We start from the raw sequence: 24,204 nt of genomic DNA on the forward strand, positions 1-24,204 counted from the left end.
TAATTTGCGCGACACGTGATACACAGTCCCGCCCCTAGTCAATAATTTTTTTGACATAAGTGCATTAGCAGCAGTAAGGGGGACTCGCGGAGGGGGTACCGGGAGGCCCGGATATTACCTGGGTTAAACACTAAGCGTCCGCAGCGGGTATTACCCACGTTGCGCGATGATTGCCTTACTGCTGCTGTGTTTGCGAAATCTATGTATTAAGTTAAAATATTTGTGTCGCAAACAAAGGTTAAAATATTTCCTAGATATAGATGGACGCCATCCAAAGCATTCAAAACAAAACTGTACGCAAGCTGCGAACCCAGGTATTGGATCGTTTGGACGCCGACTTCGCCTTCACGACATTTATGGAAGGAGATACGGACGAGACTATGGACGACGCAAGGGCTGAAAAGATAATCGACTTAATGCCCGAAGGCAACTACCGTTGGAATTAACGTTAATAAAGTATTTAGATGGTGACTGGGTAATAGATAGAGGCCGTAATCCTATCCGGGCGTCTGGTAAGCAGAACCTGTTTGTCTTAAACAAGCACACCCGCCCCGGAGCGTTGGTGGGCATCGGCATGCTGTTCTACGAAGTTGCCTATCCAGTCACCGTAGTTATTTATGCTGCTTATGAGATCAAGAAGCCGGATGTTAAAAAGCTTAAGCCAATGCGGCATCCTGGTAACTGCGTCGGGAATCTGGTAAGGGAGTTCTTTGAGGATTCTTCCCGTGGTGGTAAGCTTACGTTGAAAAGAAGAGAAGCCATCAGGAAATGGGAAGATGCTACTCGTAGGGCCGGAGCAACGATAGACAACATCAAAAAATTAGAAACTGCCTTAGAAAGGCGCATACACGTAAAAGATATCACAGACGGGTACATTTATCCTGGGACGCATAAATACGGCGGCAGAGGTGCTCCTATTATTATCTACCAGCATAACGGACACGCTTGGCGAGAACTTCGGTTCCCAAAAAAGAAAGAGACAAAGGTCTACGAGAATTCTCCATTGGTGGAGTTAATCCATGAGAATTCTATTTGGCTGATGGATTCAGAAGGAAGTCAGTTTATGACGCAAGATGGTACTCTTTACCGCCCCGAAATCGAACATCTACGCATCCAGAGCGCCTGCGAAACCCTTGTGGAAGACTTCTCAGATGAAGTGCTCAGCTCTCGTAGCTTGGACTTCTTAGCGGCCAAAAAGAGGAATGGATGGAAACCTACCCCAAAAGAGTTCAAAGATATCTCCAAGGCCTGTGTAGAACACGGTCATGGAGGTCTTTGGAACATGGAGTACGACGAAGACGAATACGTATCTTTAGACATGAAGCACTGCTATCCTGCCAGCTTCAAAGGCCTGGGGGATTGTAAGGAATATTATGATAGATAAGGGCATCCAGACTCGCAATTCTTTCGTGTGTCCTTAGACGGCAGCTACGACGCGCCAGCAACGAGGTTCGTCAGATTAACGTCTTGGAAGTTGGCTAAGGACTTACATCCCATAATTTACGCTTGGTACGGGAAGCATTTGCAGGAAAAAGAATGGATACCAGTGCCATTGTTAAAGTTCTTAGAAGAGCGTAAACTCCTGAAATACACAGCGCATGAAACCATACTTTGCCATAGCGCCTTTACTAAATGGTTACCAGAACACAATCCAACTGCAAGAATAGTCATAGGAAAGTTCACGCAAGGTGCTAAGGAGGGCGAGAAGCACATGCAAAGACGTCTAATAACGGACGAAGGCGAACTAAGCTTCCTCATAAAACGTGCCCACGATCAAGGAACAATGGTGTCTGTAGAGAAATGGGATTACCTCGTAGATGATGAGCTGCATAAATGGAATGCGCTGTGTTATTACCAGGACCATCGACCGCAGTATTACCATTTGCGTGCCAGCATGTTAGCCTACGCGCACATTAACCTTCTCGCAATGCTCTTGCGGTTTGACAAAGAAGACATTCCACGCGTAGCCACGGATTCCCTATACGTGAAACCGCACGTATTGGAAAAGATGAAGGAATTCTACACTGCCGATGAACTCGCAGAAAGTGGACAATGCGCGTTAAAGATGAGGAGATAAGAGCCTGGAGGGCACGTGTAGAATATCACGGAGAACACACCCGCGGTTCCATTACGCCGACGGAAGAGCCACTGCCCTCGGTTGCGGACCCTATTTCCTACCAACGCTTCTCTTACCTTTACGGTACGGGAGGCAGCGGTAAGACGACGCGTGTGTTAGAACTCTTTCCTAAGATAAAGGTGCTAACGCCAACGCATCGTTTGGAAAGAGAACTCTGCGAAATGGGCCACGACGCACAAACCTACCACAGCTTCTTTCGTTGGAATGGTCAAAAGTGGGTACCGGAAGCTATTCACGACATACCTCCGGTGATACTTTGGGATGAGATTTGCACCGCTCCCTTAGAAATCCTGCAGGAGTTCGTAGACTTCCTCCGCGGGAAATGTCAAGTAATATTCGCCGGAGATCCGTGCCAGTCACCTCCAATAGCCGGAGAGATGCCCCACGAATGGTTAAAAGGGATGGTAGACCACTCCGAAGAAATTAACACAGATTACCGCAGCAAGGATCAAGTAAGAAACCTGAAAGCGGAATTAAGGGGCCTCAGTGACGCCGAGCAATGCAAGACGCTGCGCAAACGCGTACAAGCGAAGTCCTACGAGGACTTTCTATACGCCTGGCATCCCAAAGATTTGGTGCTGAGCAGCAAGCGCGCAGCACAGTCTCGCATACAAAAAGACTTACTCAAAATACACCAAGAGCGCTTCCCTACGCATCCCGTGCCCGTTTGCTACAAGCCCCACGACACCCGCATGCAGCGCCGCGACGTTTGCGTACCCGGTACCGACATCCAACTGCAGAACGCAGTAACGCACGATAAAGCCTGGGTGCCCATAGAAAAGGTGGAAAAAATAATCTCCCATCCAGACTGGCGCTTGGGTTATTGCATGACAGTCCACAGCGCGCAAGGACTTACCATAAAAGAAACCTTATGGATCATAGACCAGCGGCTGTGTTGGAGCAACCTTATCTACACCGCTGTGAGCCGCGTGGAGTACGCCAAGCAATTAAAAAGAGCCTGGGGCCCACAGCTGCGTTACGATAAGACGCCAGAAGAAGTAGCCAAAGAGAACACTGCTAAGAAACTCCTTCGCTACAAGCGGCACGACGAAGAAAAAAATATGACGTTCGACCTATGCGCGGACGACGTCTATAAGAAAGGGGCAAGGTGTGCCAAGTGTAACATACCGCTACTATGGAGGTTTGACCCGAATGACGATCAGCAGTTCTCCGTGGATCGTATCAACAACAAGCGCGGGCATTGCAGAGGCCATGTAAGGTTGACATGCCTAGAGTGTAATCGGGCGCGTGGAGCAGCACTACTCTGAGTCTTTGGGGACTATGAGCAGCTCTTCCTTGACGAATCCGCGACTTGGGCCATTTAGGTAATACAACACGGGTTGCCCTTCCTTGGTGACGGACTTCGAAATCTCATACGTTTCCAAAGACCAGTTAGGATCCGTGGCTCTCTTACTGCCACCTTCGAGTTCTCCCGGCTGATAAAGGTATCGGACCACTATGTCGCGGGGGAGCTTTTTTTCCTTCAGTCCGACCGCCCTTGAACTTCTGACGTAGGACTTGTGTTCCACGTGTTTCTTTTTTATGGCATCCTTGGGTTTTATTCCCGTAGCCCTGGCCGCCTCGTTATTTAAAGCCGCGACGACCTGGGGGAGCCTCTGAGTCCATTCCCTGTTGCGCTCGGAGGGATCTTCCAGCTCTTTCCAATACTGGTACCCAAAGAGGCGCTCGGCCAGGGTCTTATTGAATCTTTCGACGATGCTCTGACCCCTGTGGTACTCTGCTTCGGCTCTCCTAATCTTAGTGTTGTGGTCTTTCAGGGTCTTAGTAACCACGCCCATGAACTCCGTCCCCGCATCCACTTGCAGCAGCTTAGGCCATTTCAAGACGCGCTTATAAATCCTACCTAGGGCTTCTGCGACTTCCCCAGAATCCTTGCTGGTTATGGGTTAGGCGTCTTTGTATCTGCTTGCGATATCAACTACGGTCAAAGCGTATCTATAGGTCTTTCTTCTCACCTTGTCGTGCGGTAAGAAAAGTAAATCCACCTGATGAACTTCATTGGGGGTATTTACGGTGAAGCTGGGCCTGGGAATGTACTTGGGCACGGGAAGATAGACCTGCCAGAGGGTTTGTTTTTTTAACCAGTTCTTGGCCGTTTCTTCTGATACCCTGGCCGCGGCTGCAAGTTTCTTGATGGCCGACGCTCCTCTCCAATAGCCTTCGGGCCCATAGTAAATCCTTTTAAGTTTGTCCTCTACGCGGCCCATTATATGAATAGAATCGCGCTTCGCTTGATTCAAGCGAAGGATAGGACAAGATTGATCTTACGTCCGTTAAAATCCACCGTCTTTCCGTCCCCCTTAATGGTGATGTTTATGCTTTCTACCAAATTAGATAAATCATAGCACAAAGAAATGGGAGTGTATTCTACCAGGTCAAATGGATTACCTTTGGGCAGAAACTTGGACATAAGAGAATACTTTTTTCCATTGTTGTAACTATGGACCAAGTCGCAATAGACTTCGTAAGAGGATGCGACTTTCCATTTCACGGGTATGGCCGTGTTGGTAATTTCCTTGCCTGAGACACCTAGTAAAGATCCCAATGCATCAGCTTTTCCTAGGGTTACCGAGAAATTGTTAGGAAGATTATGTTTGAAGGTCATTTCGTGCGGCAACCCTGTGGTGAGAGTACAACCGCGCTTGGCAAGCTCCTTAGCAAGGGTGATTGGTGTGTAATGTCCATCGGGCAGCATTTCGCCTTGGTAATTGTTAGACCCCTTCTGCACGGTGACCATACCATTGACTAGATTATACCAAGAATTGTACAAAGAGCAACTAACCAGCCGAACCTTACAGGCTTTGATGGGGGGATTCAAGTAAGTGGTAAAGTCATTCTTGTCGCTTTCCAAAAAGACGATCATATATTTCAGGAAACACAGTTTCCTTCTAGAAGCAAGCTACGCTTGCTGAATTAGACTAAATACGCCAAAGCTACGCCTCCTGCCAGTCCTGCAACTCCTACAAATACCAGCTCATTGTCTTTTTGTTTCTTAGAAGGCTGGTAGTAATTCTTAAACTGAGATTAATAAAGGATTCGCCTTCGTCCTCCACCTTTTCTTCTTTTTTGGCTTTGTTCTTCCTGTTCATCTCTGCGAGCTTCTTTCCGGCAGCAACTCTGCCTGGAGATTTAGCCTTGGTAATCTTTTGCTCCTCTTGGGGCTGCTCCTCCGCCTTTGATTCAGCTTCACTCATTTATGCTAAGGACTTGAAGGACTTGATAAGTAACTTAAGGTGACCTGGGTAAGTACTTGAGAAGGACTTGATAAGTACTTGAGGCGACCTGGGTAATTGCGGAGGATGACTTAAGTAAGTACTTAAGAAGGACTTGAGGCGACTTGATCAGGTACCTCAGCAAGTGCCGCCTGGAAGACCTTTTCAACTTCTCTGTCCTTCTTAAAGTCCTTCCAAGATGTCGTAAGTTCCTTCAAGTCAATGTGCTGAGCTACGTGCAAAGCCGCAGAGGCGACTGCCATTAACTTACCGCACTTCAAAGACAACCACCCGCAGGTTATCTTAAGTTCTTGGGCGATGACATAGTCCTCGCTTATGTCCTTCCGTAGTTGCTCCACGTCGTCTATGGGCAGCGCAAGTCCAAGCAATTTAGTGGCAAGTCGGATAGCGGAGTCTGCTACGGCGTCCGTGGTCTTACTTGCAAGGGCGGCCTCGTACCTCTTATGGAACTTCTTAACTTCCTCTTCTAACAACTTATTTACCTGCTCATGGGTAAGTTCCTTGCCTATCATTTCTTTGCACTTCCCAGAAGACACAAGGACGTTGAGTTGTTCCTTGAGGTTACTTTCATCTAGCTGTGTGGGGACTTCATCTATCAACTGCTCAATCTCCATATACATTAGGAATCAAAGACTTTAAAGATCGCAGATCTTTGTGGAATACGGAAACCTCAAAGAGAAGATCATTTTGGAATGTTGGTGCGTCTTTAGATGCCGCACGTATTCGTGTAACTGTTCCTTGGATATCTCACCGCCGTATTCGATTAAGATGGTTTCCAGGTCAGACTTGCTCGGAGTATAAAATACTACGAGAGATCCTATGTTTTCCCTAAAGGGCTTAGAAACGCTGGTAAGCTGCTGCGAGAGCAACCAAACGCTAATATTGTCATGCCTGCCGCTAAAGGCGAGTTTAACGAGCTCCGACGTGCGTCTTTTTACGTCGTCCCCACAGGCAATGTCATCCAATATAAGGAGGGTTTGCGTATCTTTAGGGAATTGTTTGTGCCAGAACTTAAGATGCCCAGATAACTCGTTTGGGTCTAAGATATCTACAAAGAAGTCGTCATCTTTTACTCCTATGCCCGTCCAGGTGCGGTTATTCACGTAGGTGGGACAAAGCAGCACTATGTAGTCGAAACGGTATCTAAAGGGTCCTAATAGCTGCTCTACCACGAATTGGGTCTTTCCGCAGCCGGTGGGTCCTACTATCAGAGCGTTACAAGGCATGTGATCTGGGTTCATAATATATTATAATATTTGCTGGAATATAGATGGAGCCTACGGAAGCAGTGCAGAGAATCGTTAACGACGTCAAAGATAAGAGAGACACCATTGAAATACAAAGGGAGGAGATCAATCGATTAAAAGAGCGCGTGCAGGAGTTGTACGGTGAAATGTGTGGTCTGAAGCGCGCGGAAAGGTTTGGTGCGCTGTTAACGATGGCCTCATGGGCTAAGGAGTCCGTTAAGGACTTTATGAGATATCCACCATAAAATGTTGAATATAGGTTAAGATATTGTTAAATGGGTTCGGAAACTCCTAAGAAAGGTGCCTTAAAATGTTAAATATAGGTTAAGATATTGTTAAATGGGGTCGGAAACTCGTAAGAAAGGTGCCTTAAAATGTTAAATATAGGTTAAAATATTGTTAAGTATATATGGACTGCTTAGTCTGTACAAAGCAAAGGTTAAAATACCACGTTTACCATGGGGTTTGTACGAAGAAGTTAGTCAGCAAGGCTTGCAAGGATTGTAATAAGGAGTTCAGCACCGTTCAAAAGATGCAACAACACGTAAATAAGGGTATTTGTCGTAAAACGACGGAGTGTAGTTACTGTGGAAAGGTTTTAAGTAGTCGTCAGCGGCTTCAAACTCACGAGGAAAAGCATGAAAGATCGTATCAATACCTTTCAAAGGGATACGACTTGGAAGGGGTGGATTGTTATCAGTGCGGGGATCTTATGAGTCGTTGCACGCATAAGGATGATTACCTAAGAGATAGGATAGACTATTTTAGGAAGATAAGTCATACCCTTCCACACTTTGACATGTTAGAAGGTGTTCCATGGACTAAAAGGGAATATTGGAGGCAGAAATGCAATAGATGTGGATGCGTAAGAGAGGAGGAACACATATTCAACTGTCTCTTAACAAAGATTTAACCTCGCTTAACATTCCGAGGCATCTTTTGAAATAGTTTCCGACCCCATTTAACAATATTTTAACCTCAGCTTAACATTCTGGGATGGTTTCTGAAATAGTTTCCGACCCCATTTAACAAAATCTTAACCACCATTTAACATTCTGGGATGGTTTCTAGGAGGGTTTCCGACCTTTCTTAACAAAATCTTAACCACCATTTAACATTCTGGGATGGTTTCTGAAATAGTTTCCGACCTTTCTTAACAAAATCTTAACCACCATTTAACATTCTGGGATGGATATATGATAGCCTACGCAGCAGCATTCCTAGGAGGATTCCTAATAACCCTTTCAATGTATGGACTGTATTACGTGCGAACCCCCTGCTGACTGCATCGTTAAAAAAGAGTCGCCGACCCTCATTGTCGACGACCCTACTTTAAACGCGCCTAACCACATAGAGGAGACGGGGCAACCCTTCTTTCAATGTCAAACACCCACCGCCCATCCTGTTTACCATATGAACGCAGGTGGGTAAATTCTTCGCCTTGTATTACATACCGAACCCTGTCAGGCGCCCACAGGGAGTATTCCACACCTTTGTCGTCCTTGAGTACCAGCCGTAAGCGGTTGATATCCTCAAAGACGTAATTTTTTATTTCGTATGCAACACCTTCAATTAAGTCACGCCAATGCACTTGCTAGATCATATATTCTATGAAATATCTTTAAATGCGTTGTCAAAGTCTCGCTGCTTTTAAAGCTCTTACAGCACTACCTACAAGGAATGCGTAAGTGTTCGGCGTATGCGGCAATCGCACGGCAGATGTCGTCGTAGTCGTTGCTAATTAACACTTTGTATCCATTTTCCTCATACCTTTGCAGGAGTAGTTGCTGATCTGGCGATAATCTACCGTCACCCTTAGGGGTTTTTAACTCAATGCAGAAGCCGCGGTAGTGCACGTGTGCATTTAACAACAGTAAGTCGGGTTGACCTCGTTGGTAACCTTTTTGCCAACACTTTATGCGCTTACCGTCGCTGTCCTGCAATTCTCCCAAACCCGGCGCTATGAGCATTTGAGGGTAAAAGCTGCGAATGTAGTTAACCACCTTTTTATGTAGGTCAAATTCGTTTTCTATCTTAAATACCAACTTATTTGGGGTGTCAAAGCGCTTTTCTATTTCATACTTGCCAGTCTTACGCAGCGCGGGTAGGACTTCCTCAAATACCCAATCTTGTAATTCCACGGCTTTAGGTAGCTTGGAGCTAAATATCAGCTGATACAAACCAGGCTCTGATATGAATAAGGAATGTGGGTGCTTAGTAGAAGCATAACGATTCGTTATGTTTATTTCACCCAGCCTTTTCTTGTTTTTCTCAAATACGTGGTCGCTAATAGCCTTAGCCGTATTTTCGTAGTCTAACGCAGCAGCCACCTCCTTCGCTTTGAAGTACAAAGTTTCGCCTTGCACTATGCATTGCAGTTTGGTGTTGTTGTTTTCAAAGACGCGTAACATGGTATATAAGTCAAATATTTTTCCTTTTTTAGGATGAGGGAGCGCAGCGAGCGAATCAATATGCAACGCTTTTAAGTTGGTTCATTTCTATGCTCAGTTGCGCGTCGCTAACCACGAAAACGTAGCAGTTTATCTTGTCGCCGTCGCCCGCAGCGGCATTCTTTGTGCGCTTGATCTCCAAAGTGATGCCGTCCTGTGTGTTGACCAGCCGCAGGCCCTGACTGTGCATGGTTTCGTCGTTGGTCGTGCGCATGTCGATCCATAACGCGTACTTATCATTAAAGAATTCATCGGGATTAATTTGGTCGCCAAACTTGCGCATTGCCTCCCTGTAAATGTCTGCGGGCTTTATTCCCTGGGAGTAGACCTTGTTTGGAACGCCGTTGACATTTATCCCCACGTTAGTAATGTTGGGGTTAAAGAACGCTTCGGAGTCGTGCTTGCCGGCCTCATAGGGCTTGGCAAACACCAGCATCAACCCCGTGAGACTTCTTCGGGGGAGGTTAATACTTTGATTGATAACCTCGTCCGTCTTGTCCAAGAAGCTAAACGTCTTATACATCACCACGTGGTCGTAAAGGAATGCCTTGCCGGAGCATATATTCTATGCCAGCGCTACGGGCCAGCTCTTCGCTGTATACCGTCTCGTACTGCAGTTCTAAGTTGGTGATAGAATAAGGGTGAACGGCTCCACTAATTGCGGTGGACATCTCTCCAAGGATGTTGGTCGTATCGGCCAGGGTTACTTCAAACTGTAACTCACTTAGCTGCCTTGGGTAATACGCACCATGGTTCGTAAACACTTCGAAGTCCAACGGGATGACATACTTGCTACCATAGGCCGTCTTTATTCGCTTCGCATCTGCTACTGCGGTTGCTCCGCTGGAGTCCGTGGGCTGCGCCTTAACAGGCGTGCGGACCTTACGCAGGATGAGACTACCAATTCCTTGTTCTATCCTTTGCGCGCGGTCGAAGGCTGTTAACCATAGGTCCTTATAGGTGGTATACAGATCGTACCTATTTAAGTCCAGCAAGGATTCCCCAGCAAACTTGATTCTCATCTTAGAGACAAGGTTGCGGCCCGCGTTATTGACGCAGCACCTTTCATCCGCAGTACTGGGCTGCACCGCTAGGTCAAACCTTAACGCCAAGGTGCCAGGAACTAAGACTAGGTTATCCGTTAGACGGGGCACGCCTACGTACAAGGTTTCTCCTGGCTTTGCGCTGCTGGGAGTAAAGGTGACCCGGTGAAAGGTTCGTTCTGCCTTTAGTCCGCCAACCTGCTTAGGTAATATTGGGGTTTAACTTTGAGCTTATCATATATAATGGAAGTAGAAGGAACGGATTTTGACCCCCTTACCGAAGAAGGTCAAGTCGACATTAACGATGAAGAATTCGACGCATGGACTAAAGGCGCGGAAATCGACGCCCTAACCTATGACGCAGCTTTACGTCATAAATATGGTGATAGTAAGTGGCAGGTTGCCAAGTCCACCTTAAGACGCATGTGGCAATCAAGAAACCGTGGTAAGCCCACACCTGAGTACTTGGAGCTTAAAAACGGGGAGGAACCGGAAGCAACCGTGCGGGAAACTGTGGAGTGGGCAACGCAAGAGCTACGAATACGCTATCCCCATTACGACGCAGACGGTATAAGGCTCTCAGAACGTGAAAACAAAGTCCTCATAAGCGTCAAAGACATGAGATATCCCGGTACTGACCGTTGGACCAAGCCACAACTTCTCTTTGATGATAGTGGCGCGGTTAAGGTTAACGTGGCGGGATTAAGGGGTTTCAAAGAGGCTACCAGGAGCGACTTAGAAAAAATGGAAGCCTTAAATGAAAGGGTTGCGTTAGAAAGGCACGCTGAGGAGCTGCAAAAAACGTTGGAAGATAGGGAGGCAGATTACATGAGACAAAAACAACTACTTCTCGATGCTCAGAAAAGAGAGCTTGACCATAAGAACGAAAGAATGATAGAAATGAGGGATCAGATGGATAAAGCCCTACGCGAAAGAGACCAAGCCCAAAGAGCCTTTGAGCTCGCCCTGCAAGACCTGGATATGAGCAAGGAAGAAGCTAAAAACTTGCAAACTATCATAACCGGCTCTTTGGAGGAACGCCGGCAGCTGGTCGCTGAAATCAACACCAAGGAAGAGCAAATCAGACAAATGAGCCAGGCCCTTGAGGACCTGGAGGGGCAAATAGAGCGGCAGCAAGAAGTAATCGCGGACCAAACTCACCCCGAAGAGGAAAGGGAAGCAGCTCAAAGGGAAGTAGAAACCCTTCAGGTACGCCTTGCGGAATTACAGGCACAAAAGGAAAACCTGGAAAAGAAGTTGGGGCTTACCACCAAGGAAAAGGTAAAAAGGGCCCTTTTGAAATATGGTCTTCCGCTGGCATTTGCGGTCGCCATTTCGAGCGTAGTAGGAGTCATCCTATCCGCGCTTAAGGCTACGGGCACAGGCGTAAAAAAATTAGGCAATGGACTGACGGACTTAGGAAAAAAGATGGCAGCCGGCTTGCCTGGGCTGCTTGGTAGTGTTCTTGGCCTGGCACTTAGGGCCGGCGGAGAACTGTTAAAGTTCGTGGGGAATAACATTTGGATCTTGGTAGTAGCTATCGGGGTGGTCCTCCTGAAGAAGATGAAGGCTTAATCTTGTCCTTGTGTATTACTCGAGGCTTATCGTCGTTAGGCATCCGAGGCATCCTCGACTGGGGATAAGTAAAGATAGTATTCGCGCCGCCTTGGTAATTCGGAACTAGTGGTATGGCGGTCATGGTGCTAATGGGCTTATGATTCCAAATAGCATCCGGTGGAGAAGGTCCCACAGTATTTATTCCTATGCGACCACGAGTTGCTATGGTCTTACCTCCATCGCTGGGACGAATTTGCAGCTTTGCATATTGGCAATTGGCTATCATATGAAAAGTCGCCGGCCTTTGATCTTCTCCGCTTACCGGAGGGGGCTCCGAGGAAAAATGAACTGGGTTCCTATTGTTATTCTTTTTTCTGTAAGGCAGTAATGGATGGTCATTCTCATCGACGATCCTAAACCCAGCATTGCACGAATACCCCGTATTAAGGCTAATAGTACACACAAGTAATCCCACGCCTCCAACCTTCACCCAAAGATCAGTGTCAAACCATTCATCATTTACGTACTCCTTCTCCTCTAAGTAATAAAGGAACCAATCTTCCTTTACATGTGGGTTCATATATTTAAAGGCTAAGCACCGTAAAAGTGCTAATGATCTTGTGGTTATAAGCCGTGTCTCTTTGATTTTCTATGCCATTCACGCAAACGCTCCCAGAATCGTCTACGCGTATTTGCAACTTTACCTTCCCATGGCAATCGGCAACCATGTGGAAAGTCCAAACCGATAGATTTTCCTCGCTGGCTCGGTTGGGCTCTACGGAAAAATGTACAGGCTCCCTGTTGTTCGTCTTCGCGTGCATAGGCTGCAGTATGCCATTCTCATCCAGGAACCTAAAGCCCACGTTCGCATGGCTGCTCGTGCCAATGCAAATACTACAAAGGATTAACTTCTTTCCTGAGTAGTTCAAATCCACGGACATCCCGGTGACATCAACCCAAGCCGCCTGGGTGTATTTTTTCTCGCCTGTGTAAGTTGTATAAACACAATCTACTCCAGCTACGTAGGGGTTGTTCATCGCCATATATAATAACTCAGACCAATGCTTGCGGTGGCTAAGCCGGTCTTTAGTAAGTTATGATCATATTCCTCGGGTATCGTAGGCAAAACCTTCCTTGATGGTTTCTTAACTACGGGTAGCTTCGTTTCGTGTAACTTTTTTGGCTCCTCTACGAGGTGAGGAATGCCCTTGGTAGTATCAGAGTTCACGTCATTCACCCCAAACTTCATATCCTTAGTAGCTCGCTGCAGCTTGTTGTTATAACCCACGACGGAATTGGCGTTGATAACCAAATTACTTGGCATTAACCAACAACCAGGACTCAAGGCATAATCTAGCCGCACTTTAGATTGCTGCACCGCAAGTTGATACCTTTGAACTGACTTAGAGATCTCATTCTCGATAACAGCGCTTTCGAAGAGGACAAGGAATACTTGTTGTGCTTCCTGCGACGCACCACTGGCATCTACGATGGGGCTGCGAGTGCTAACCTGTGCTCCTAGAATGCAGTAAACAAAGGCTTCAATGCTGCGGTTAATCCTTGCCAGATTTTTCAGTCCAATGCCCTTTACGGCAAAGAAAGGCGCCCAAGGATACTTCTCTTTGCTCTGAATGAAGTAAATTAGATTACCCTTTGTTCCGCTGCCTCCTAAGTCCGAGAATTCGTAAGAGCTAGGATACCCCATGCCTGGAGTTTCTATGCTGGCACCAACATACGAAGCATAGGTGTAAGTCTCTCCTAAACCATGGGCGGCACCCTCTTTGTTGCGAAAATCAGGGTTGGTAAGCTTAAACTCATTCTTTAATCGCTCCCATGCGACTTTGTCATATTTGTTATCCTTTGGGTTAAAGACAGTGTCACCAGGAAGCGGCGCTCCTAACTCAAACAATATCCTACGAATAGTAAAAGCAAAGTGGAATCTTAGGAAAGGAATATGGAACATGTCCGCGGCTATGCCACATCCTTTAGTAGCAGCCCAGACAGCAAAGTTTAACTGCTGCGGCCAATACCGCATGTTGGGACCTGATAACCATTCTCTGGATTCTTTCCCTGAGGTATGTTTCATGGCAGTTTCTCTAAATATGTCTCTGACCTTTGTCTTGAAAGTCGTAGGACCCACGGGAATCTCCCAAGAGGTAACCATCTTAGCAAAGTCATCCGCTCCACCTTTGTTGTCGTAAAATGGGTAATTCTGGGTGGTCACTAATAGATTCTTTGGAAAGTTTGGCTCCTTTTCTACCGTCTTCCTATATTCAACGTGGCCGGGTGGTAAAATCTTAGGATGCTCGGCGGTCGCCTTTGGCTCCAAGTCCTCATTACTGTACATTTTTTCGCCGTTAAAGTAAATCCCATCGGGTCTCCTTTCGAACTTACTAGGGTCTGCGTGTGGAAACATTTTCCTAAAGGCCCTCCAGTTGGCATAACCCCTGTTGTCATGATGTGGCTGCTCCTCAATATCATTCCCAAAAGCGTCGTACATTAGTATATATAATGGATGTTATACCATCAGCACCTCAGTTGTACCCAGATGTTCCTAACGAACTAAACGCTGAAACCTTTCGTCTGAATAAAGCGAACTTAATACTGGCTTACTTGGAAGGGCAGGCAAAACACTATGAAAAAGTTAGGAAGAAATACGTGAGAGCCCGGAGTACGCTACATAAGATTGCGATAACTTCAGGATCCATATCTGTTGTGTTAACGGGCTCCGGCGTTGCTACTTCGCTTACTGGACCGGGAATAATTGTTGGAGTTCCTTTGGCCGGCGTTGGGGCAGCCTGTGGTATTATTTCGGCCGTTGCTACGGGCATTATGAAACAGTTGTCAAGCAAAATATCCAAGCATGACACGACAATAGCTCTGTCAAGGGCTAAAGTAAATACAATTACCGATCTTGTCTCAAAGGCTTTGCGTGACAGAAAGATAGACGACGTAGAATTCTCGCTTATTCTGGCCGAAGGAGACAAATACGAGAAATTAAAGTCGGACATAAGAAACAAAAAAACAGTCGTAAAAGATCTTTCCGAGGAATCTCGCAAAAAGATCTACCAGGAGACAAAAGAGGAGCTTCAAAGAAAGCTCGCTCAGTAAACATTTGCTTTGAAAAAAGCGAGACAGGATTCTATTGACATATCGAACGTCAGTCTGGAAATTACGCGTAACCAACGTCTTATGGCATAAGATTTATGCTAATTACTCATCTTATGGCATAAGATTTATGCTATTCGCTCATCTTATGCCATAAGATTCACTATCTTCTCGGAATCCATCCTAACAGTGGGTGGTTGGGGTCTATTTTGTAAAATATTTCGTAAATTACGTCAGGGTAATAAGGAATATCCTTATCCAACCGACAAAACATCCACTCGGCTTTTGTCATATCAGAAACCTCGGGAATAGACTTACCGGTAATTTCAGACAAGAGATAGGGAATAGCTTTGTAATATTTCCCTAGTTTTAATTTTTTCAGCGTTTTCCGTAGACTTTGTGGGGTTGGCTCTTCTAAGTGGTCTATGATTTTCTCCTTTACTTTGTTGTCTAAATATACTGGTCGATAACCCTGGATATGACTCATCCAGTCCCTAAAGTATTTTATTCTCTTATAAGGTGTTTTCTTACGAGCTCCATTGGCGTAATATTGCTCTCTGGTGGCATTTGGTACGGCATTGCGAATGTTCTTACCACACTCGTAACACTGTGCTGACGTGTCATCTTCTATTTGCATTTTTTTACCACAACAAATATACTTATTTGGCTTAGTGGGTACAAACTTAGGTTTCAAACACTTTACACAGAAGTCATAAACGAACTCTTTACATTCATGCATATATGTTAGCATATTTAATGGCATTCGTTGGTGGTTTCCTTATCTTATTGTGTAGGCTCCTGTAATCCCCGTGGGTCATTTTAGGAGCTCATTTTCGATTACTACCAAAGTTACTTAATAGTAAAAATCCGGTTACTATAAATGGGGAGTTGGCGCAATAAATCCCCATGTTGCATCCGAAATACATAGTAAAAGTAGGGGTACTAGAGGCGGTAATTCCCCCTATAGGACTCCTAAATGCGGGCGTTAATGGGGGTCAGGGGGTGAATCAGGAGTGGCATCCCCTATGATACTGCATTAATCAACTCTGAACTGTAACTACGCAACAGATTAACTTATATACGGGATCCCTTTATTATATATGCCCGCAATGGCCTCCTATGATGACGCCAAGACCCTTGCTTACCATCCTCCATAATTTCTGACCGACCAAAAAAATCGTAGAAGCACGACCCATTTTAAGACTGGCTTGCTAAAGGCAACCCAGCCAAGCTTCATATTTTTTCGTAAATTGAAAACTTTCTAGATTTTTACTTATCAGTACACATTTACGTTAAACTATAATTTTGATGTCATCAAAACCGAATTCAATAAATATTTTATTATACATTGTTTAAAGCGCCTATCATCCTTCTGACAATATTACTATTATTCACTATTTTACATGGGGTTAGCTGTTGAATGAGCCGAAAAAAATTAATGGTTTGAGTGCGGCTTCTTGAAGCTATAAAGGTTTTGCCATGCTATAAGCAAATGACTGTGACGAGGCATTTATGTTTATTTGTCATTCACTTATATTTGTACTATGTGAAAACTAACTTGAAAAAAATTTTTATGAGCAATGTTAAAGCAATGATGTATTTCAAATATAATATATATTCGTATATTCAATGACTTTTTTTTCGGGTCATTCAACAGCCTATTCCATGTAGAATCAACATGTCTTATAGATCAATATTCTTAAATCTTAAAATATACTAATAATCATGTTGCCCTCAAAGAACTGCATCATGATTACGAGACATGCCTAGAACAAAATTTTACCTCAGGTATCTTTGTTCCAACAGGGTATCGCTGTACGGTGACTTCTTTTCCCTTCATGATATGTTGCATCTCAATGACCCTTTCCACAACTATTTAAAGTAAGTCGGAAAAAAAATGTGCCCTTTTCAACTATTGGTATTCGTCATATGAACAGGTAGAATTTTAATTGTATTGCTGGTCCATAACGTAACTCGCGAAGCAAAGATTCAGAGTAATTTTTTTCTGATTTCGGTCGCCATGTTTTTTCGATGGACTGCTTGATCAGAGTTCTTCTTGCGCGATGACTGGCTGGTTTTTGACGGGCTGCCAAAACAAGATCACCTGGAAAGGTTTCGTATCCACTGACGTTTATGTTTATTACATTTCATTGCCAAGCATTCGAATAAAACAAACAAACAAACAAACAAACAAACAAACAAAAACTCAGCTTGTGCAGATTAGTTTTCCGTTTTAGTACCTCATTTATAGAATCTCATGCATTTGCAAATGATAGTTCTCGCAGTTGCAAGTCATTTCATGTAGCACTGAAGATGGCCAATATGGCGGAAAGCTTGGCATCAAATAAACGTCGTGGACACGAAATCCTACAAGAATCAAACTATAAGGTGCCGTTTACATGATACCGGTCTAAGAATTTCGTTCCGGAACGAGTTCATCCCGGTTGACATATATTTCCTTGGTATTTGTTCACATGATACCAGAGCAAAATTTCATTCCAGAGCGAGTCATTCCGGAATGAGTTCATTCCGATATTCATTCCGGAACGAAACGCTTATTCAGGAATGATATTCCGTACCGATACCGTGTGGTACTCATTTCAGAAATGTCTGATGCATATACAGTCAATTCAAAAAACGTTTACGTCGATCGGCTCAAGCCTACGCGACTGGACCGAAAGGAATATGGGTAAAAATCACTGAAGCGGTTAAATATTCGTTCTGAATTAATTGTTCCCGCTAGTAATAAGATAATAATGGCGAGAAACAATCCATCAATTGCATGTCTTTGGGTTTAGGGAAAGAAAAACAAAGTAGTTATGATTCAGTTCATAATTCCCAAAATATGTGTTTAGTCTATCACGGCCGAAAATCAAACAGTGCTATTTTTAGTTTTTGGCTTTTTTTCTCCTCTTCCTCAAGTACCGGCGATTTTTCTGATATTTTTCAGAATCTTATCATCTAGTACTATTGCAACCTGTGTATAATTAACAAATCGAAGTCAGTTTTCTATCGGTCTGTACTGTAATCGAACATGAACGTCATTTCATGTTCGATTACAGTACAGACCCATGGAAAACTGACTTTGATTAGTTTATTTTTTTACCATAACAAAGTCGAAAAAATTGAACAAAAAGACAAGTAAATAGTTTTAAAAAGCAGTTTTATCCGCTCGCTCTGTGCTGCGCGTGACGGATGTCGTAAGCACAAGCAGATCTAGCCTCTAATCGACACAATGGTTCTAAGCCAAGAACCATTGTCGATAAGAGGCTACTAGACTTGCTTGTGCTTACGACATCCGTTATGGTAAAAATTTGGATTGAAAGTCTTGGGCTTCTCGAACTCTTCGGATATGTTTTTTATTATATTGTTGTCGTAAGCCTCGAAAATGCTTTGAATGAGTTTTGCTAAAGATCACGTTTTCGCCGTTTTATTCAAAACGGTTCCATGTTTTTTAACTCGTGGATACGCGAAGCGTAGAAACGAGATATTGTGAGGGGTCTGAATATGCAAATGTGTCACTCACTCGCTCACTCACTCACTCACTCACTCACTCACTCACTCACTCACTCACTCACTAAGATGTTAGCAGATCGATAAATAAACGTTTAGCGATCGTCTTACGTCATCTAATTACGAATGTTACACCACACTAACAAGCACAAAGCTCTTATACAATATAGATTACTTTGTTATTTTATATGAGGAAACGAAATGCTCATATTCCATGTGGGATATATTTCTAACACTTGTAGACGCCGTGGGGGCCCACTGTGCATGCGCACACTCGCACATAGTTTTATCTTCGAATTATTCATATTAAAGGAATCAAGGAAAGATGCAAGTTGAAGTAAAATTATACAATTAACACCTGAAATAAAATTTCAATGAGTTAGACCTTTTTTTCTGATGTATTTTAAGAGCGACTTTCTGTAAAAATCCACCAAACGGCGGCACAAGTCAAAAAATCGATTTCGCTCATATTTTATTCATAGGTAGCCTATAGTGTGAAATGAAACGTGCTGTAGTTAGTTTTTTAAAATATTGCTTTGTTTGGCGAGAATTTGAGAAAAACGATTTTGACCGGAAACGGCATTGAAATCGCCTTTCGCAAAGGTCAAAACTATCAGATTCTAATGAGCCTCGCGCTGGAAAACTACGGCTCTGAACATCGTTGAAACACTATATTTTCTTTTTTAGTATATCTCTTCTTAGTTTGGCATTGAAATACTTCCATAATTTTATTTATTTTCGTCTGGAGAAAATTACAAATTTAAGCTATAATCGTCAAATTGCTTGTAAACAAATCATAGGGTCTGAAAATCGCTTACGTTTCATATGTGCTCTTCCTCCAAATTGCTCAAAAACTATCTTGTAGGCTTTATAAGACAATAATCTTCCACAATATGAAGAGAAATCCCTGGGCAAATCATTTTGACTGAGCCGCTGGAGAGCTTTTTGATCAGCTATTTAGCAATCTTTTTGGCTCGTTGTATATTGCGTGACGTGACAAGCTATTTCAGAAATCTCTAAAAATCGACTTCAAGAATAGTGAAATCGATGAAGATTAAGTATTTCTTTCATTTCTAGAATTTTAAGCTATTATTTGGAAAATGTTTGGACTGTTTGTTTACCTCCGAGGTCATGAACCTTGAATCTTGCGTTACATTGTAGTCAACAGAAATGACCAGGGACTTCGCTGCGATTCCTGATCATAAGTGGTTACAAAAGATTTTTTAATTTCTAGGCGCGCCGTAAAACATTTGTGCTTGCAGTCTTTCTTACTTAGTTTTAGCGAGCAAATTAAATATATATCAAAGATTTCGATGCAGGTTTGCTATTATTTGTTTTGGAACAAAATTTCATAAATGGGATTGCAGAGTGGCAGTTTGTACATTTTAATAAGGTGCTATAACTACGCACAAAAATCCCGTGAGAATGTTGTTTTTATCACTATATTGCTGTGAAACACTCAAAATAAATCAGTAGTAAAATGGAAGTGCACTGTTCATTTTACACGCTTGTTGGAGGGCATTGTACCTACGATCGGGGAGACAGGAAGCACTCAACAGAGATAGTTAGTTTGTTAACGTGCACAAAAGATATTTCTTCTCACAAATCACTTTGGAGCTTTCAAGATGTTGACAATGAGGTTGATTTAATTCTTGCCCGTGCATCAATATTTGAACGCTCGAAAAACATCGAGTCAATGAGCATTTGTCCCTTCCATCGCCTCACCCTTGGAATTGGATGGAAAAGAAGTAGTACCAGGTGTAGCGTTCCTCAAATGCTATCTTGTCATGCCGGTAAAGCAAAATTACCAAAGGGGGATCGAGGAATGTCAAAAGTACTCTCTCGCCAAGTAAAAAAGCAAAGGGGTATTTTGATTCCAGTTGGTTCAGGTAATAACAAGTAAATCGATAACTTTTCATTCCTGAGAATAAAGACATTTAAATATTGAGATGAAATTATTTATGGTCAAGGGGTGTGCCGATCGTGCAGAGAGAAACTTCAAACCTTTACTGAAGTACAAGAAGATGAAGAACACTCAACAAACAAGGAGGAAGCAGAGGAAATCGAAAGTCTGATTGACGAAATGTACAACTTGAGTTTGGTAAGCAGCAACTAGTTTTCTTTATTCCACACCATTCAAAATACTTAGACCGCAATGCTTGATGGGTACACACCGTAGAATATACCACCAACTATATAACGACGCCCTTTCTGGATTCTGATTGGCCCGCCAATTTTCAATGGTTTGAGATATATAAATGTGAGGCCGCTGATTCAAAGAACTTATTAAATGGGATAGGTTTGATGTTATTTTCTTCAGATAGCATTTGTATCCCATATTTCTTTCTTCAGGTCTGCTGACTCACAGTAAGTTTAAGTTAACTTGTGTGTATTTTTATATCAAGGTCGAGAAACTTCAAACCTTTGAAGTACAAGAAGATAAAGAAAACCTCCCAGTAAAGACGGGGAAACCGAGAGAACTTCCCGATTCTGTAGAAATCGAAAGTCTGATAGATGGAATAACCAACTTGAGTTTGGTAAGCGGCAACTAGCCTTCTTATTCCATAACAACGAAAATACCTAGACCGCAATGCCATACAGCCAATTATATAACCAGGCCTTTTCTGGCTTCTGATTGGCCCGCCTATTTTCAATGGTTAGGGATAAATACTGTATGCGCAAGGCCAAATTTAAAAACTTTGACTATTTCAACTACAAAAATATATCTGAAATTATGCATGGATACCATTGATGACATTTTCTTCACGTAGCCTTCGTAATAGATTACCAAAAAAATATCAGTGGAGCTATCACATAAATTGTTTTCAGGTCTGCCGACTCATGTTGAGTTTACTTTTTTTATCAAGGATGGTGACAAAAAATCAGCTGATTTCCTGGGAACTAGCGCTCCAGCAGCCGAGCGACCATCATGTCTCTTTGAAGCCGATGTGCGTTTGGAAAGTTTGTCCCTGCATTCAGATATTTCAGATGATTCTACCTCGAAAGTGCGCGAGAAAGATAGCGCCAAGTATCACCTTAATAGGTTTTTGAAAAGTAGAGATATCAGCCCCGTGCGATCCTGTTTAGATAAACCGTGGAGTGAAGCTGGAGACCGGACCAAGCGATATTACGTGAGGAAAGCTAGCCATGCCGTAGCAGTATCTTTAAACATAATAGCACCTAATGATTCTGATGAATTGTGGCATTCCCTAGTTGGTTCAAAGGCAATTCAAAAGCAGATACCGACATCATCAAACGACGCTGAAAGTGTAGACAACGCCCTACTTGAATGCCTTGTCCAGTGTTATAATGAGGCAGATCAGTGGGATACCCGCAGACAGATACTATCTATCATGGTTGAGAAAATAAGCTACAAGACTCTTTGCATGTGGATCCCGGATCTGAGTCGATATCGCTATCAAATCGCCAAAAAACACTCACTAATTCATGGTAAGGGAGTGCCTGTTCCAAGACCGTGTCATACGAGAATGCGTGTTCCTCAAGAAAAATTGGACCATTTTATTTGCTTCATAACGAGCCAGCATATCATCCAGGATTTGCCCTTTGACGAGAAGAAGCTCACCCTGTCGTCTAAGAAAGTAATCACAGTACCCAATGTTATCAGGTCGATGGTTCCAGAGCGCATTGTCAAACAATATCAGCAGTACTGTTCAGAAACCAAATTTAGTCCGCTAAGTCGGAGCACTCTTCTTCGAATTTTAGAAGTTTGTACAGCATCGGTTCGAAAGTCCCTACAGGGCCTGGATTATATTACGGCCTCTGGTGCGAAAGGCTTTGATGACTTGATGGAAGCAGTTGAAAAGCTAGGAGATCTGGGCATTGGTATGTCCTGGGCCAAAGAGAAGAAACAGCAGTTGGCGTTGTGCAAGCGTTATCTGAAAAGTGACTATAAGGTAATGGCCTACCACTAGGGAGTGGGATGGGTGGGGTAGGAGAGGCAGGGTGGTAGTAGAGTGGTCCATTAACCTCATGTATTAATACGAAATATTTCTGACCTTGACGATAGGTCCACATTTCTATGTCATCTGATGTACCAGACCACTGTCGAAAATACGCTCTAAGCGATCCAACCGCGAACGATTACCAGTGTGCATGTGATCACATCCATGATGGCCATTGTGCACGTTGTGACCTCTTGACTTCAATTATTAACGAAATCGAGAAATCACCTGACAAGATATCTGGAACCCAAGATGAAGTAGACGATTTAACCTTCACCATTGAACAAGCAAAGCACAGCATTCTTGCTTGGAAGTCCCATCTACTTCGTTCCATTAACCAGGAGGACGCAAGGCTTGACTTGATAGATAAATTAGATGATAAATCAGTCTTTTTAGTCCAAGACTGGGCGATGAAATATTTACCCAGAAAGTATCGTGAAAGCCAAAGGGATTGGTACGGAAAACGTGGGATACCCTGGCATATCACTGTGGCGTTCAGACGTGGGCAAAACAACGAGCTCGAGATGACCACCACTGTTCACATTTTTCAATCTTGTAGCCAAGAAAGTGATGTAGTCTTGGTTATCATGGCCGATGTAATAAGGCAGCTAAAAGGCGTTATGCCGAACCTCGAATCAGTGTATTTTAGATCAGACAATGCAGGGTGTTATAACTCGGCATTGACCATCGCAAACGCAAAAAAAGTCGGGGGAAAATTTGGTGTCAATGTTCGAAGGATGGACTTTTCCGACCCACAGGGGGGGAAAGGAGCCTGCGACAGAAAAGCAGCGACTATAAAATCCCACATGCGTCTATTCCTCAACGCAGGCAATGACATTGAAACTGCTGTCCAGATGAAGAGAGCAATTATATCTTCAGGTGGAGTTCCAAATGTTAGTGTCACGCTTTCGGGTTTGCCAGATACATCAGCTCTTAAAACTTTCAAGTGGGCGGGAGTCAGTTATGTCAATAACATTGAGTACGGTGAAAATGAGCTGCGCATTTGGAAAGCGTACAATATCGGATCTGGAAACCTCATTTCTTGGAAAAGGTTTGCCAAAAATTGTAAAGCTGAAATACCGACTCTTCCGGTAATTAAGAGCAGTATGGCCCAAAAGATCCAGTTCGCAGCGCCGAGGTCTGGAAAGAAAGTCAGTGACACACCAACAGATAACGACGAAGAAGAGTCGGACAGTGAGCTCCCAGTCAACCCTTCATTTGACAAACTCTTCTGCTGCCCCGAAGAGGGGTGCATGAAATCCTTTCAAAGGTATTCTAACTTACAGTATCACCTTGAATGTGGAAGGCATAAGAAGGTGCTGGAGCAGGGAACCCTGCAAGACAAGGCTATGATTGATTATGCAAATAAGCTCGAACAAGGTAGTACCAGGTTACAAGAAGTTGCTGTTGGTTCTTCGTACGATAAAGAGGTCAGCTCCAATCTACCGTCTCTACCGAAGGGTTGGGCCCTAAAAACCACGCGACGAGGAAAGTTCACGGCCGCCCAAAAAGATTACCTTCTTAAGAAATTTAACATTGGTAGAGATACTGGAAGAAAACAAGACCCGTCTACTGTTGCTAAGGAGATGAGGCGCGCAAAAGATGCTGATGGTAATCGCTTGTTTCCTAATAGGAAGGACTTTCTAACAAGTCAGCAAATAGCAAGTTTCTTTTCAAGAATTGCTTCAAAAAGCAACTTTGGTTTGATTGCAGAAGAAGCTGCAGAAGAAGCTGCAGAAGAAGCTGCAGAAGAAGCTGCAGAAGAAGCTGCAGAAGAAGCTGCAGAAGAAGCTGCAGAAGAAGCTGCAGAAGAAGCTGCAGAAGAAGAAGAAGATGATGATGATGGCGACGAGGATGAAGGTGTATGCAGTGCTAGACAGGAAAAGACATTGGAAGAGTTGAGAATACTAGTAACAAAGGAAATAGGCCTCAG

At 43.8% G+C, this 24,204-nt stretch overlaps 1 protein-coding gene across 1 annotated transcript in view; it reads right to left on the reverse strand.

The window, feature by feature from the left end:
* LOC116309116 (uncharacterized) overlaps positions 1-24,204 on the reverse strand; it is a 52,288-nt gene that overhangs the window by 11,193 nt on the left and 16,891 nt on the right. Inside the window, exon 2 of the mRNA XM_089034556.1 lies at positions 16,580-16,668. Coding sequence (XP_088890682.1) covers positions 16,580-16,668 — 89 coding nt within the window. The remainder of the gene's footprint in view (positions 1-16,579; positions 16,669-24,204) is intronic.

The sequence above is a fragment of the Actinia tenebrosa genome, unplaced genomic scaffold, assembly GCF_029948245.1.
Source record: "Actinia tenebrosa isolate PJP-AT-01 unplaced genomic scaffold, QUT_ActTen_1.0 PGA_scaffold2__45_contigs__length_23673736, whole genome shotgun sequence".
Lineage (NCBI taxonomy): Eukaryota > Metazoa > Cnidaria > Anthozoa > Actiniaria > Actiniidae > Actinia > Actinia tenebrosa.